Source organism: Oryx dammah, unplaced genomic scaffold (genome assembly GCF_014754425.2).
Source record: "Oryx dammah isolate SB20612 unplaced genomic scaffold, SCBI_Odam_1.1 HiC_scaffold_21, whole genome shotgun sequence".
NCBI lineage: Eukaryota > Metazoa > Chordata > Mammalia > Artiodactyla > Bovidae > Oryx > Oryx dammah.
In genome coordinates this window covers 54315796-54331252 of record NW_024070205.1, presented here as the reverse complement: position 1 = coordinate 54331252, position 15457 = coordinate 54315796, and the positions used below count along the sequence as shown (strand labels likewise).

Below are 15457 nucleotides of genomic sequence, written 5' to 3'. Positions count from 1 at the left end.
AATAATATGATTACGGTGAAAGTGTTCCTTCCTCTGACATTCTCTTAACCTGCCGAAGTTCTCGGGGATGGATAGGAGGGGTGGAGTTCTGTTGCACTAGTTGGCTCTTTGGACAAGTGGCTAACATCTGCTTCAGTGGGTTTTAGCTCTTATGGTGTCGGTGCTTTTATCTGTTATACCCAGGTATTTCACAACTTTCATTACTTCTGCTTTGCAGGTTAGTATGGCTGCAAAAGGGCCCCCTCCCTTTCCAGGGACACCCCTCATGAGCTCCCCTGTGGGAGGCCCTCTACTGCCACCCATCCGATATGGACCACCTCCTCAACTCTGTGGGCCTTTCGGACCTCGGCCACTTCTTCCACCCTTTGGTATGATGACTGAATGGTAGTAATGGACTTGTAAAGTGTATTCATCTTTACATTCTAATCCTTAGTAAAATGTTAACAGTTGCTGTCTTAGGGCTGTGCAGTGAAAGGGTAGAGCTGGCTGATACATTTGAACCTTTCCACCAGTTTCTGAGGACGCGAGGGGTGCCGCATCATCTCCCTGCACTGAGATGCACAGGAGGAATCTCTTGTAGACAGGGAAAAGGGACTGTTCATGGAAAGTCAGAAATACTCCTTCTGCCTATGTTGCTTGAACATCTCTCGCTTCATACTAGGCTCTGTAGTGGATAGAATTAACTGTCCTAACTCCACGAGCTTAAGGGATCCTGTAGGACACACATACATACATTTTACAACATAAAACTTGTAATCACCGTAATAGAAGCATAAGCAATGGGTCACAGAGTATAAAAGGAAAGATGAAACCATCACCACCCACCTTGGGAATAAATAGGAAGGAAGTGTTGAAGGTAGAATGTAACAGCTAATAGGTCGAAAGCTGCTGAATTCAATTAGGTGGAGCTGGCAGGCTTTTCCCAGCAGGGCAGACACCTTGATTTTGATGGCATGTGTAGGTCCATGCTGAGCTCCTGTGTGCATTGTTACTTGACACAGTAACTATGGGATTTCCCTTATCAAAATTTACTTACAGTGAAACCCTTATTTCATAATCTGTCATCTTGGTATGATGCATAGTATTTCTGAGTACAAATCAAGCTCTTATGAGATACAGAGCAGAACTGTATAGTTGAAAAAAACCACAAGCTAGGTAGAGCAATGTTGAAATCCAGCCTGTGTTGCTGACTGGCTGGCCATAGGCATGTAACTTAAACTTGCTGAATCTGTTTGCCTCATCTGTAAAGTTGGGAGCCACCACCTGACTTCCAGGGGTATGAGAAATTGATTAACATACCGGGAACTGTCTAAATTTAGGTGTGTTCATATGTAGTTACATGACGTAATTTTAATTTTTTCAGGTCCTGGTTTGCGTCCACCGCTAGGCTTAAGAGAATATGCACCAGGTGTTCCACCGGGAAAACGGGACCTGCCTCTCGACCCTCGAGAATTTTTACCACCAGGACATGCACCTTTTAGACCTTTAGGCTCTCTTGGCCCAAGAGAGTACTTTTTTCCCGGTACCCGATTACCACCCCCCAATCATGGGCCCCAGGATTATCCACCTTCCTCTGCTGCAAGAGACTTACCACCCTCCAGCTCCAGAGATGAGCCCCCGCCTGCCTCTCAGGGCACTAGCCAGGACTGCTCACCGGCTTTAAAACAGAGCCCATAACTGACCTTGGACATTCAGTCTGAGAGAGTGGACCGTGCACTATTCGTTACAGTTAAGGTTTTCATTGGCTTCAGAATCCAAAAGCTGATTTTAAAAGGTTTGTTTTTAAATCTAAGCTGCCCTGGCAATGTGCGTTTTTGAGCCAAACAATTAAAAAAATATCATTTCCCCCCCTAAAATAAAAAAACACCTTGTAAACTGGAGCCTCCTTACAACTTTGAAATGTGCAATAAAAAAATACCTGTGTTTCAGTTCATGTAGCATATGTTACTGCTAAATGATTTAGAATGTTGTGAAAAGTATGAACATTTCCTGTGGAAATGCTATAAGAACATGTATTTCCATTTATTATCCTATTTTTAGTGTACACCAGTTGAATATAGAGCAATGGTATTTATAAGCTTGATTTTTAAAAAAAAATGTCTGGTTGCAAAGGCTGTTACGCTAAAAATGTTTACTTATAAAGATCACTAAAATTTTATCTCCCCTCTTGCTTAAGTTCTTTGTAGTAATAGTTCATAAAAATTTGGTTATTAATATTTCCCACGTGTCTGTGGATTCATTGGATTGTTTTCTCCTGAGATTTATACCACTTTGGAAACATAAACTCAAGCTCCCAAAACTGAAGATGGTGACTTGGCAGCATCCTCCCCTGGCCCGCTGCTCAGGCGTTCAGCCGCAGTCATCGGGAGGCATCACAGCTGATGCCTGTCTCCCACTTCAGAGACGCCACCAGGCCTATCTGGACAGCAGTCGCGTGTTTTCTCGTGACTCTGATTGGTTTTGACTTAAAAGAGTGGTTTTCTGAGTATGAGTTTACATGTAACAAGAGTTTAACCTAATGTTCTGTTGCTTTTACTGTTATTGTGTTAAGGGTGCGTAACAGAAAAATGAAAATGATGTGTTGCGACCATAAAGTAAGAAAATTTCTTTTAAAAGATGTCGAGTCTATTATTTCTCCTATCCCTTGCCACTGGCTTTCAAGGAATATGGCAAAAAAAGACCAAAGCATGTATAATACTATGAGAAGGAATGATTTAGGGTCTTAAGCCTTGTAACAGGCCCTAGGTCAGCAACCATGGGCTGAACCCAGTCTTTTCATTGACTGATAACTGCTACAAAGTTAATATTTGAATCCTGGCACTTACATTTAAAGGCAAATAAATTTGAGAATTGAGGAATGCACCATAATTACTACACTCATTACTATACGGTTTCTTTTAAACAATATTTCTGACACTTCAAACTCTAGTAACTAAGCACATTTTAAGAATAAGATTTCATTAAATCAGACTCACAAAAGGTTTACATTCTTGTTCACAGCTAGATCATACTCTCCCATTCTCTTGAGTTCTATAATGTGATGAACCTAATATCTAGACCATGACTTGCCACCATTAAGAGTAATCCACTAAGAATACCTTAAAAGTAAATTCTTCACTGTGAAACAAAAACTTTTTCTTAATACTAAAGTAAAAGGCCTTTGAAGGAAGACATCTTCCAGAATTCATAATGAGTATATAAGTTTTTCAGGAAAAGGAAATTCCATCTCTATGTCCTATTTAATATCAAAAATAGAAATTTTAGGAGGTAAACTCCAGTTATTTTTAACCATGTAAAATAGATTAAGTCACAAATACAGCTTTTGAGTATATCGATCTCTTCAGGACATGAAATAATGGTGAATAATAATTTCAGAATTTAATATTTTAATATAGATTATAGCAGTTAGGAGGATAATAAAGTAGCAAAGGTACATTAAATCTATTTTAAAAATCAAATCTGGAGTCTTTTTTTCTTTACCTCTAAAGCCTTTTCTGGTGTTCATTTTATATTTCATATTATTGAAAAATCAGTAAATTGTAGAGAATAAGTATGGCTTGAGTGGCCCCAAACCTGCCAATGCTGCTGCCTCCCAGAACCCTCTGTTTGTACCACTTCTTCAGCACAGCCAGGCAAGCTGCCAGTGTAGAGAGGGTGTGGGGGGCATCATTCCTCAGCGACACCAGACTTGGCCAATCTTGAAAATGACATCTAATTCAGAACTCACCTGTTTTCTTGGCTTAGTTGCTAAAATCATCTTTTATGGAGCAGCAATATTTCAGCCCGAAAGTCTGCTATAGTAGTGGTTATTGTTCACTAGCTGATATTTTTCATTGAAAAGAATTTGTGGGATGTGGATATTGTGTCTACTGTGTCAATTCATTTTGTTATTCAGATCTGAATTACAGAGCTAAGCTAATCACTCTGTTCCATTTAAGCTTTTTGTTAATACTGATGAGAGGCATTTGTAGTTCATCTAAACCATACTTTTGTGAATGACAGCAGATGTGACATAAACCATCACCTTGATACCAGTGTCTGATGGTCTATGAGAAAAGAGAACAATGTATCAGTTTTGCTACACTTTAATGGTAGATTTTTTTTAAGGGATTATTTTTAGGTCTTGTCAGCAACATCAAACAAAAGGTACTGAGTACTCCACAGGGTACAGAGTGCTGCCAAGCACCTCAGAAAATGTACACGACAGGGAGAAAATGTGGTTCTTGCCCCTTGAGGAGCTTACACACTGGGTAGGGGTGGGGGTGGGCTGACAACTCACAGTCTATAGAAGAGCTGCATGAACAACAAAGTAATTTATTAAGGCAAATTCTTCATCCCCTCAAGACAATTGTGGGTGGGATGATTTTGGAATTAATCTAATGAAGATGAGAGGCAAGACAATTTTGTTGAGAATTCTCACATCTATCATAGTAAAGAGAACTGACTCGACATGATTGAAAGTGGAGACTAGGTCTCCTGAAGTGTAACAGCTGGAACTGAATTATGGTTATTTAGTTTAAAAAGCAAACATATACTGGATGGTATGACTAGGCTTGTTACACTAGTTTAAAAATAGGCCAAGTACTGGCATGGCATTTTGCTCATTCTAGTGTTGGTCATTTAAAATAGTGAATATTAAATATGTGGGCTCCACATCTAACCCACAGAACGCCCACCCCAAATCTTCGTATCAAATATCCACCGTGTATGTACTATGAACGTTTTACTTAGGCCCCATTATTAAGTCAAAAGAATGTAAATAGTCAAATTATAATAAGCTAATGACCTGCATATTTCCATATGGATGAATGTCAATATATCTAAATAGGAAATAAATGGCAATCCTACCTACCTATATAACAAAAAACAGAATATCCCCAGATTTGCATACTCATCACTGTGGAAGAGGTATGCAGGTTTTAAGGTTTCACAATCAGTTGTCAGAAAACCAGCGGTTATTCCTGCAGTATCTCATTAGCATCTGACTCAAATTATTCTTAGATTACATGATTTAGAAGACATTATAAACCCACCAAGAATTTGTAATTATTCTGAGATGGTTTCATTAACCCTAGAATCACTATCAGAAAGAATAACAATGTAATGTAGGAAAAAAGCTAATCAACGTGACTAAAAATATGCTCACTTTCAGAAGAACAATCTGGTCATCTGGAAAAATTCCAGCTACAACCTGCAAACATTCCCATGTGGGAGACTGGCCAAGGCACACAATTTCTGGGCAGGAAAACCATGAGATCGGGGTGAATGGAGGCTGTCTCTTGAGGAGCAGCCTATGAACTTCCAGAGTGACCGTGGGCAGCATAACTGGCCCCATTTCCTCTAGCAGCCTCGTGCTCTTCTCCCCACATCAACCCAAAGTCTGACATTAACTCGGAAAGCTAAAGAGCATACTGGAGCAGAAGTGGACAGGTGTGTAAACTCTAGCACATTCTTATTGCTGTATTACGTTTGAAGATGAGCACATCCACCCACAACAGTGTTCCAGGAAGTTGGGCGGGAGTAGTGGTAAGTTAGAAAAGAGACTATTAATTGCACAATTAATAGGAAAGTGAAAACATTTCAAGATCTACAATAAGCCTGTATCCAAAGAGTCTGTTATGTCAGTGATGCTGGACTTTGAATTCTGTGCTACAGCTTGTAATGGACTCACTCTGGCCTGCCGGCCTGGGTCCAGGTTGCTTCCTGCCTGTTGATGGGTACGTATGCTACACAGAGCAATGATGGATTCTATGGAGTGGTGAGATTCACAGAAGTTCCAGGATACTTATGTCAGGATCATTCCTTGTGCAAAGTTTGATGCAGATGAAGATAAAGTGGTTTCTTGGTCAATAACTGCAATTTCTTTCTTTTAAAGTCAGTGGGTTTCTTGTATCTGTAACCACAACAGAAAAACCGTTGATAAGCGATCAATTCCAAGGTCACATACTAAGACGAGATACTAGCCACCATTCATTAGTACTCATTCTGTCTGTGCATCACTTACAGTTCTATTACAATTGGCCCAGGTTTAATTTCGTCCATCTCCATGAAAGCAAAACACTTGGTGCTGGTAAACCTTTTTTTAGGCTTGTAGTGTTTGAATTCAAAAAAAATAGCTGCACCTAAGGAATTAAAGCAAAACACATTAGCCACAGACAGCCCACTCTAGTGTCTCAATAAATTTTCTCTGCTCACCAGAGGCCAGTGAACAAGCAACAACTGTCATAAAGGGTCACAGCAAAGTAACCTTTGTCAAACTGATGCCTCTCTGATGATACGGCTGACTGTGTGCCACCCCCAAACTCTTCTGTACCTAAAGGAGGGGCATGTGTCTGTACGATCCAACTCTACAAAGTAGAGCAATTTGAGCCAGACTGACTCAAGAATGTAAATAAGTTTATCTACAGATAGAATTAGAAAATATTAAGAATAGAAAACACTAAATACTACAAAAAAGAACACAGAAGATACTTGTTCAGTATGAACATTACTCATAGAAACTCATTAAGTAGAAAAGGCACATTAAAAGAGCTCATCAAAAAAATCCAAACTTAGTTTCTCCGCACCCAAATTAAAAACTCAAAAATTAAAAAATTGAGTATCTGGGGTGTTTTTACGTTTGAACAACATAAATCATGTGCTGATTCCGTTTTTAAATGTTAACTACTTCCTAATACATTTTTCAGTGTCCAAAGCCCTGTTTTGTTTTTCCTGGAATAACAAGTCCTTCTGTTAAGACAGCACTTGGCAAGATGCTTAGAAAGCAGACCTATTCCCACCCCTCTCCCTAAAACACACACACACACAATGAGCAAGTGGTGATGAAACAGCTTTTCTCTCCCCAAAGTCCTACAGATAAGCTCCCCCCACCTCCCTACAGAAAAACGCTGCTGCTGCTGCTGCTGCTAAGTCGCTTCAGTCATATCCGACTCTGCGACACCATAGACGGCAGCCCACCAGTCTCCCTCGTCCCTGGGATTCTCCAGGCAAGAACACTGGAGTGGGTTGCCATTTCCTTCTCCGATGCATGAAAATGAAAAGTGAAAGTGAAGTCACTCAGTTGCGTCCTACTCTTCGCGATCCCATGGACTGCAGCCTACCAGGCTCCTCCGTCCATGGGGTTTTCCCGGCAAGAGTACTGGAGTGGGGTGCCATTGCCTTCTCTGACAGAAAAACGCTGAAAACAGAATAATAAGTTGCCTCATCCACACAGCCAAAAACAATTAATTTCTAACGAAGGCAAGGAAAGAGACAGAAGGATGCCAGGCTCTCCTTAACCGACTCCTTACTAACACGGCCTTAACCAGAGTGGTGCTGGGTCTTGCTTTGCTTTTATAGACAATCAACATATATCTAACACTTTCATGGATGACAAAACCACCAACTGACTACAAGTTTCACTATGTTCAGAAATGGGTGTGCAGTTCTGCCACCTGGGTCCAAATGAAGCACTCCGCATGTCAAGGAAGGAAAGAAAAACCTATTGCTTAGGAGGCAAAGGTATGTGATCGAGGGGGAGATGGGCTTGCTTATTTATTTGCTGTACCACGTGGCTCATGGGATCTTAGTTCCCTGACAAGGGACTGAAATCCAGGCCCCAGCAGTAGAAGGTGCCAAGTCCTAACCCCTGGATCACCAGGGAACTCCCCAGGTGGGTATATTTAGCATCTACTACCAACACACAAGGATTACAGCTGTTAGGTTACCAGTGACCTTCTGTCCCCAGGTGCATAACCCTGCCATGTCCACAAAATAGTAGCTTCTCTTCTCCCTTCCACAGCAGTAAGAGAGGCATTTTATTATTAAAAATCCTCAGATTTCTAAGATAGCAGATCACACTTCTTCAGCTATGGACCTATCTCCTTATCCCTGTGATTGTGTCTGAGGTCTGAATAAATGCAAAAGTAAAGTCACATTTGGAAACATTAAAGTCCAAATATGATGCCATCATTAAAAAAATTCATTATTCGTCTGCATCATCTCTAGCTAATATATTTCCTGCATTTCTAGTATGCACAGCTCTATACTTCATGGCATTTATAAGTAAGAGCAAGATGTAAAATGCAAATAGCCTATAGGAAGAATAACTGAAATGCTTATCAACATGAAGTATGCTCACTAGCATTAATTTCACTTAAAACGATGGCACTGTACATAATAGATTCAAAGTCAGAGAAGAGGAAGAGTCAAATTCTGAATACAGTTCTACTTTTAGCATCACAAACCTTTGGTTAACTTTTCAACATGCTTCTGGAGCTCAATGTCCACATTAAAATGAACATACGTATCTTCTTTTCTTGAAGCCACAGGAGTATCTTGCACAGGAGTTAAATCTATGCCATTCAGATCTAGAGAGGAAATAAAGTTTCTGCTCAGAGCCCTCAAACACACAGACTTAAAAACCGCAAAGGAACCCCAATGGGCTGTGTTTCCTGAAGAGGCGAGAGCTGAGAGGAGATGCTCAGGCTGACAGAAACCTGTGTCTGGGGTGAGCAGGTACCTGAAGGTGACTGGTTTCCGAGGTCACGAGGAGGGCGCAAAGCAGAGAGGGTAGGAGACCCATGGATGGAGAAGGAAGCCTCCCTACAGATCATGGAACTGGATCCTTCTGGCTAAGAGGTGTCTTCTGGGGGAGTAGGCCAGTGTATTTTTGTGATTTACATTTGGGGATGTAATATACCACAATGATGCCCCTACCCCTGCTTCCTAACCTTGCCCAGGTGCATGGCATGGAAAGGCCTGTAAATCTAACATTAGCAGCCTTACCCTGCTGTATTCATGTCAGAGGACCAAACAATGGACACGATAGCTGCCAAGGAAACCTTGCCAGGAATGAACACTTCTTATATCTATTACTTAAATTCTGATGCTATGTGCTACAACATAAGCTGATTTACAATAACCAGTCGGCACATGATGTAGGGTATGTGGCTGTAATTTCTAGAGCCAGGAATCATCCAGTTTAATGAAATCCAACACGGACTCATTTAATGATCACTCAACTGTTTATGTATTATTCAACAGACCCATCTTAGGGACCTTCAAACAAGAGAGTGTTTGATTACTTCAGTTCCTGAAGATATTTACATAAAACACGTTTCAGTTCAACCATATGCAAAAGTAATATAAGATCTACATTTCATTACTTTTTAAAAAAAATTTTACAAGTATTCATTCCTGAGAGAGGAATACAGTTTTATGAATGGCCTATCAAATAACCTAGCGTATAAATACTTTGCAGTAGACGGGTAGACCTCAGAGCCCACAGAACCAGAGGCTAAAGCATCACAGCATCAGTGCTGAGGATCATGGTGTTTTCATGTCAAAATTCTTCTCTGTTGCCAAAATCCTTTTTTTGCTTACTTGGTACTAATGAACCCATGGGTCTGAATGTTTCTATGATTGGTAAGCATTCCCTCTAGTTAATTTTTGTCCGCATCTGTTTATCTTAAACTGTAGGTTTATTAACTGTAGATTGGATTAACTGTGCAGCTATTTCTGAATAATAGTATGACAGTTTCGTTCCCAGTCACCCAATAATTATTTTTAAAAGACTGTTGAGTGCCTTACAAGTAAAGTGCTGTATAAAAAGCTTAGCAATGACAAAAGAATTCAACCATTGCAGTTTCCCTCTTAAACCAACGATCAAAAAAGTTGTTTTCAAGGAATAAACAGTTTGCCACCTTGAACAGTACAAAAAACAAACCCTAGGAGTAATCATGCTTAATAATGACAGTGACATAGTTAAGAATTTTAAATCTATCACTTGTCTAACGTCCTGTAGGATATATTCAGGGTGTAGAGTTTATGGACGTGTCCTGTTTTCCTGTCTCCACTCATGATTCACTGAAGGCCGATTCTCATCCACCTCTGCACAGCTCTCTTATGTACAAACCTCTGTTGGACAGGAATGAGAGGGCCTGAAGTGGAGGCACAGGAAAACAGAGAGCACTGGGCTTTGCAAAGAAAACCACACATCCTTGGAAAGTGGGGGACCTTTCTTTTAACCTGTTTCCTGAAGGATGTATCTACCATAAAAGACAGTGTGTCTGTGTAGTCAGCACCCCTGATGGAATTTGGAAGAATAAAAAGATACATATAGAGAAAAAAGCAAAAGCAACTGTAAGTATAAGTTATGGATAGGAAAATATTTTCTGTAAATCTCTGAGAAATGTTTGGAGAAGGAATGATGACCACATCTTCCCAGGATTTTGCCTCACTATTAAATGAACCAAAATGAACTATCACAGACAAAATCCCCTCACGAACCCCCAAAAGTCCCAAATGAGAAGCAACACTTTAAAATTCACCAGAGAGAAGATAGGTATACGCAGTTACTGACCTTTTACACTAACTGTGATATAGGGATCAATGCACTGCCCGGCATCTTTCAGGCCAATTTTCTCAATCCTGATAGTGAGTAACGTCATTCCTGGTTCTGATGGCAACCTTGGTAATAATGTACCTGGCAACAGAGAAACAGCAATAAAAATGAGTTCCACCAATAATTCCAGGGTAAACATTTTAACAACACAGAGAAAATATTACTTTGCTCTTAAGTTGGCTTAGTAACTAGGCAGGCATTATTCTGGTAACCAAAACTCCCAAATACTTGATGTTATTCTTTTCAGACAAATTCTTAATTATACATAAAATATATCTATACTTCCATACTCCATATTTAACATGAAAACATATATTACTAACTCAAGTTTGTTAAAAAGTCCACTCCAGGAAGCTGAACTACAAATTACCATGTAATTAATAATGTATGTAATATATTCATACAATATTTACACTTCACATTTATTCCCATATATATAATATATCCTGTATTTCAATGTGAAGTGGTAGAACAAAGACAGAAAAAGCTTTTTAAACATTTGTTACATTTTCCTAAAGCTTGAAAAATACCAGAATCAATCAACAAATCATTTATTATTAATGGAGGAAATAACTTATAACTTAATATTTATGTATTTAATTGAGTAACTTGACAGTCTCATTTCCCACTGCTTTCTTCATCCTATTCTTTATGATCTATTCTGTCAGAAATCAGTCCTGCTGCAAATGTTACATAAAACCACAAAAGCAACTGTATGTTTGAAATCTTTTCTATAAATTGATTAAAGTTTTTAACACTGAAAAACCACCCAAAATCACATAAGAGCATTCCCCACAGAGAAAACAATATGAAGAAAGAAATCACCTGTACAGTTTGTTCATTTATTTCAAATAACTGAAGAGCAACAAATGCAAACAAAAGTTGATTTTAATATGTATACAGTACCAAAAATTATACAACCTAACATTTATAAAGGACATTAGCTGACATTCTTCACATTTCTATCCAACAATGTGTTATCCTGCTTTTTATTTTTTAAGATTAAAAAAATCATTCATTTATTTATTTTTCGCTGTGCTGGGTCTTCATTGCTGCATGTTGGCTTTCTCTAGTTGTGGCGAGCAGAGGCTACTCCCCAGCTGCGGTGTGTGGCCTTCTCACTGCAGTGACTTCTCCTGTTGCAGAGCACAGGCTCTAGGGTGTGTGGGCTGCAGAAGCTGTGGTGCATGGGCTTAGGTGCTCCATGGCATGGGAGATCTTCCCAGACCAGGGATCTGACACATGTCCTCTGCATTGCCAGGCAGATTCTTAACCACTGGACCACCTGGGAAGTCCTATCCTACTGTTAATGATTAAGTATTTGAAGTACATGAATCAATCAACTTACCACATTCAGACTACATTTAGTGACTGCAAACATGCTTGAGGGAATTTTAGAGGGCAACAAAAATGTTCTCAAATTGGATCAAACTGATAGATCCACAATATTATAGATTTATCAAGTCACTGAACTATACACTTACAATGAGGGAATTTTATGACATGAAAATTACTATAGAAATCCAAGAGTCTTAACTGGTGATACTTGGTTAAAGAAAATTTTGGCTCATGAAAAGGTAGAAAGATAAAAAGCAAAAAATCAAAAGGGGACATTCACACCAGTATTTAATACCATTTCAGAAGTAACATTAACTTTCTCATGTGGAATATTTTGCCATATTTCAACATACTTTCAATATTCACAGGTTTTCTTACACTAAAGGTCTTTATTGCACCCACATAACCATTCTTTTTAATTGCAAGTCTAACACATATTCAGAAAAGCAAATAAAACAAGTACACAGCTTAATGAAAAGCTGGAAAGCAAGCATCCATGAAACCACCACTGAGGTCAAAAACTAAAGCATGACTTCAGGAGCTCCCTTCTCTCCCCATCGGATGCTCTTTTGAATTCCTCCTAACCACCCTTTACAATCACTACTAAAAAGCATCCCTGTATAATTATGTTTTGCCTGCTTTTGAACTTTAGATTTATCAAACTGTTGTACTATAATTTGTTCAGTTTTATAACTGCATAGTATATTGGTTGTATAAACATACCACAGTTTTTGTATCCATTCTTCTGTTGATATGCATTTGAGATGCTTCAAGTTTTTGGAAACTGTTACAATGCTGCTGCTATAAACATTCTTGGACACATGTTCTGCTCCACATAAGCACACATTTCCAAAGGGAGGAATTACTGAGTCACATGGTGTAGTACCTCCATGTCTGTTATGTAATTACAAACTATTTTCCAAAATGGGTATGCCAATTTCTACTCCTAGTACAATTACCATTGTTCCACATCCTCACTAATGCTTGTTGTTGTCAGATTCTTCTTTTTAGCCAATTCAGGTGTGGAGAAACACCAATTTAGTTTTTTTTTTTTTCCACATTTTTTAGCTGGAGTACAATCACTTTACAATGTTGTGTTGGTTTCTGCCGAACAAGAACATGAATCAGCCATAATTATATATTTATCCCCTCCTTTCTGAGCCTCCCATGGCCCCACCACTGGGTCATCACAGAGCCGCAGACTTGGCTCCCTGTGTAATACAGCAGATTCCTACCAGCTATCTATCTTACACATGACGGTATTTACATATATGTCAATGTTACTTTCTCAATTTGTCCCCAAACTAGTTTTAATTATATTTTTCCAATGATTAATGAGGTTGAGCACCTTTTCATTTAAAAATAAGCATTTGGATTTCCCTTTTTCTGAAGTGTCTGCTCAATTAGTTTCCCCACTTTACTATTGAAATCTTCACCTTTCTCTTACTGATTCTCTAATATCGTGATATAAGCATTTTGTTGGATATTTTAATTTACATAATTTTCCAGTGGCTTTCCTTTTTAAGGAAAAAAACCTTTATATTGAACGGTAATATATTCAGGAAAGACAGATATTCCCAGCGTCCTAGGAGCCTGATCTGTGCCCCCAACACACACCCAGATCACTCTTTCTCCCAAAGAGACAACAGCTAGTCTCAACTTTTAACACCAATATCAGTCCTGCATGTTTAGAATGCGTTTTCTCTGTTTATTCTAAATGCTAATGTACTCAAATCTCTCAGACTCTAAATTCATTCGTAGTCAGTGCTTTCTGTGTCCTATTCAAGAAATCTTTCCCCCCTCCAAGTTCATGAAGGTATTCTTGTAAGAATGTTTTGCCATTCACATTTAATTATATAATTCAGGTAGAATTCATTTTTTACTATGGCATGTGGTAGGAGCCCAATCTCATTCAATTTCACATCAACACTCAATTGTCCCAGCACTACTTATTTAATAGACTGTCATCTTACCCATGGATCTGCACTGACAATAAGTGGGTCTGTTTCCAGGCCCCCCATTCTTTCACTGGACTGTTTATCTTTGCGTCACTACCACGAGTGTCTTGATTACTATAATTTTACAAAAGTCTCAACATTTAGCAAATCAAATTCTCCCGCCTTGACATTATTCTTCAAGTCTTAACTACTTCCAGCCCTTTGTATGTCCATGTAAATTATAACAAGAGCTGTCAACTTCTTAAAAAAAAAAAAAAAAGCAAACAACACTGTTAGGACTATGGTAAAGTTCAGCTCAATTTTAGAAATAGTCACATCTTTACAAATTGCTTCTTCCAACCCATGAACTGGAATATATCTCTCCACTAATTTAAGGCTTCCTATCTCAATAAATTTTTACTGTTTTCTTCATATGGGTTTTATACTTCTCTTGTTGGATTTATTAAACTATGTTATTTTCTGATACTATTATAAATGTCAAAATATTTCGTTTTCTAATTTACAAATAATAAATGCTAGAGAGGGTGTGGAGGAAAGGGAAACCTCTAGCACTGTGGGTGGGAATGTAAACTGATACAACCACTGTACAGAACAGTATGGAGATTCCTTAAAAAACCAGAAACAGAGCTATTATATGACCCAACTATTCCACTACTGGGCATATATCCTAAGAAAATCATAACTGAAAGAGACACATGTACCCCAGGGTTCACTGCAGCACTATTTACAACAGCTAGGACATGGAAGCAACCTAGATGTCCACTGACAGATAAATGGATAAAGAAGTTGTGGTACATACATACAAAAGAATATTACTCAGCCATTAAAAGAATGCATTTGAGTCAGTCGTAATGAGGTGGATGAACCTACAGCCTATTATACGGAGTGAAGTAAGTCAGAAAGAAAAATGAATACTGTATATTAATGCATATATATGGAATCTATAAAGATGGTACTGATGAAGCTATTTGCAGGGCAGCAATGGAGACAGAGACGTAGAGAACAGACTTACGGACACGATGCGGGGAGGAGAGGGTGGGGCGAATGGATAGAGTAGCAGGGCAACATGTACATTACCATATGTAAAACAGCCAGGGGAAATTTGCTGTATGATGCAGAGCTCAACTCCTGTGCTCTGTGACAACCTAGAAGGTTGGGATGGGGTGAGAGATGGGAGGAGGTTCAAGAGGGAGGAGACGTATGTATACCTATGACAGATTCATGTTGATGTATGGCAGAGACTAACACATTACTGTAAAGCAGTTCTCCTCCAATTAAAAATAAATTTAAAATATATCTCATTTTCTAAGCAACTGTTGCTTGCCTATAGAGATAAAATCCTTTTTTGGTATATAATTTTCAAAAATCAAGCTATGATTGACATACAATATATTAGTTTCAGGTACATAATGTAATGATTTGATATTTGTATATTGCAAAATGATCACAATAAGCATACAGAATCTGTTCTTATGTACAGATTTTACATCCAGGAACTCTCTTATTATTTCTCTGATAAACCCTGTTATTATTTCTATTGATCTATCTATACAAAAGGTGCTTTTGTATGTTCTACATACATATTCATAAAACCTACAAATAATTTTTATCTATATTTGTTTTTGGTCCTAGTGCACTGGCTAAGACTTCTAGAATGTTGATGGAAAGAGGATATAGTAGACACATTTTGTTCTTGATCTAAAAAAGAATGCTAAAGTACGATTTTGGCTCAAAGCATCCTTTAGAAAACATCCAGCAAAGTGTTCTGATTTTAGCC

General features: G+C 38.6%; 2 protein-coding genes across 5 annotated transcripts in view; one reads left to right on the top strand and one right to left on the bottom strand.

Annotated features, from left to right (window-relative positions):
* Nucleotides 1-2615, top strand: part of MIA3 (MIA SH3 domain ER export factor 3) — a 56354-nt gene extending 53739 nt beyond the window's left edge. Inside the window, exons 27-28 of one of the 4 annotated variants that reach the window (XM_040263059.1) lie at nucleotides 218-368; nucleotides 1364-2615. In XM_040263059.1, the coding sequence (XP_040118993.1) occupies nucleotides 218-368; nucleotides 1364-1677 (465 nt within the window). In that variant the 3' untranslated portion in view covers nucleotides 1678-2615. The remainder of the gene's footprint in view (nucleotides 1-217; nucleotides 369-1363) is intronic. The other 3 variants (XM_040263058.1, XM_040263062.1, XM_040263061.1) reach the window with 3 other exon arrangements.
* Nucleotides 2616-4069: 1454 nt separating this feature from the next.
* Nucleotides 4070-15457, bottom strand: part of AIDA (axin interactor, dorsalization associated) — a 47563-nt gene continuing 36175 nt past the window's right edge. The window contains exons 7-10 of the mRNA XM_040263072.1: nucleotides 10343-10465; nucleotides 8226-8348; nucleotides 6005-6122; nucleotides 4070-5893 (exon numbers count right to left, since the gene is read on the bottom strand). Of these exons, the coding sequence (XP_040119006.1) occupies nucleotides 5797-5893; nucleotides 6005-6122; nucleotides 8226-8348; nucleotides 10343-10465 (461 nt within the window). The 3' untranslated portion in view covers nucleotides 4070-5796. The remainder of the gene's footprint in view (nucleotides 5894-6004; nucleotides 6123-8225; nucleotides 8349-10342; nucleotides 10466-15457) is intronic.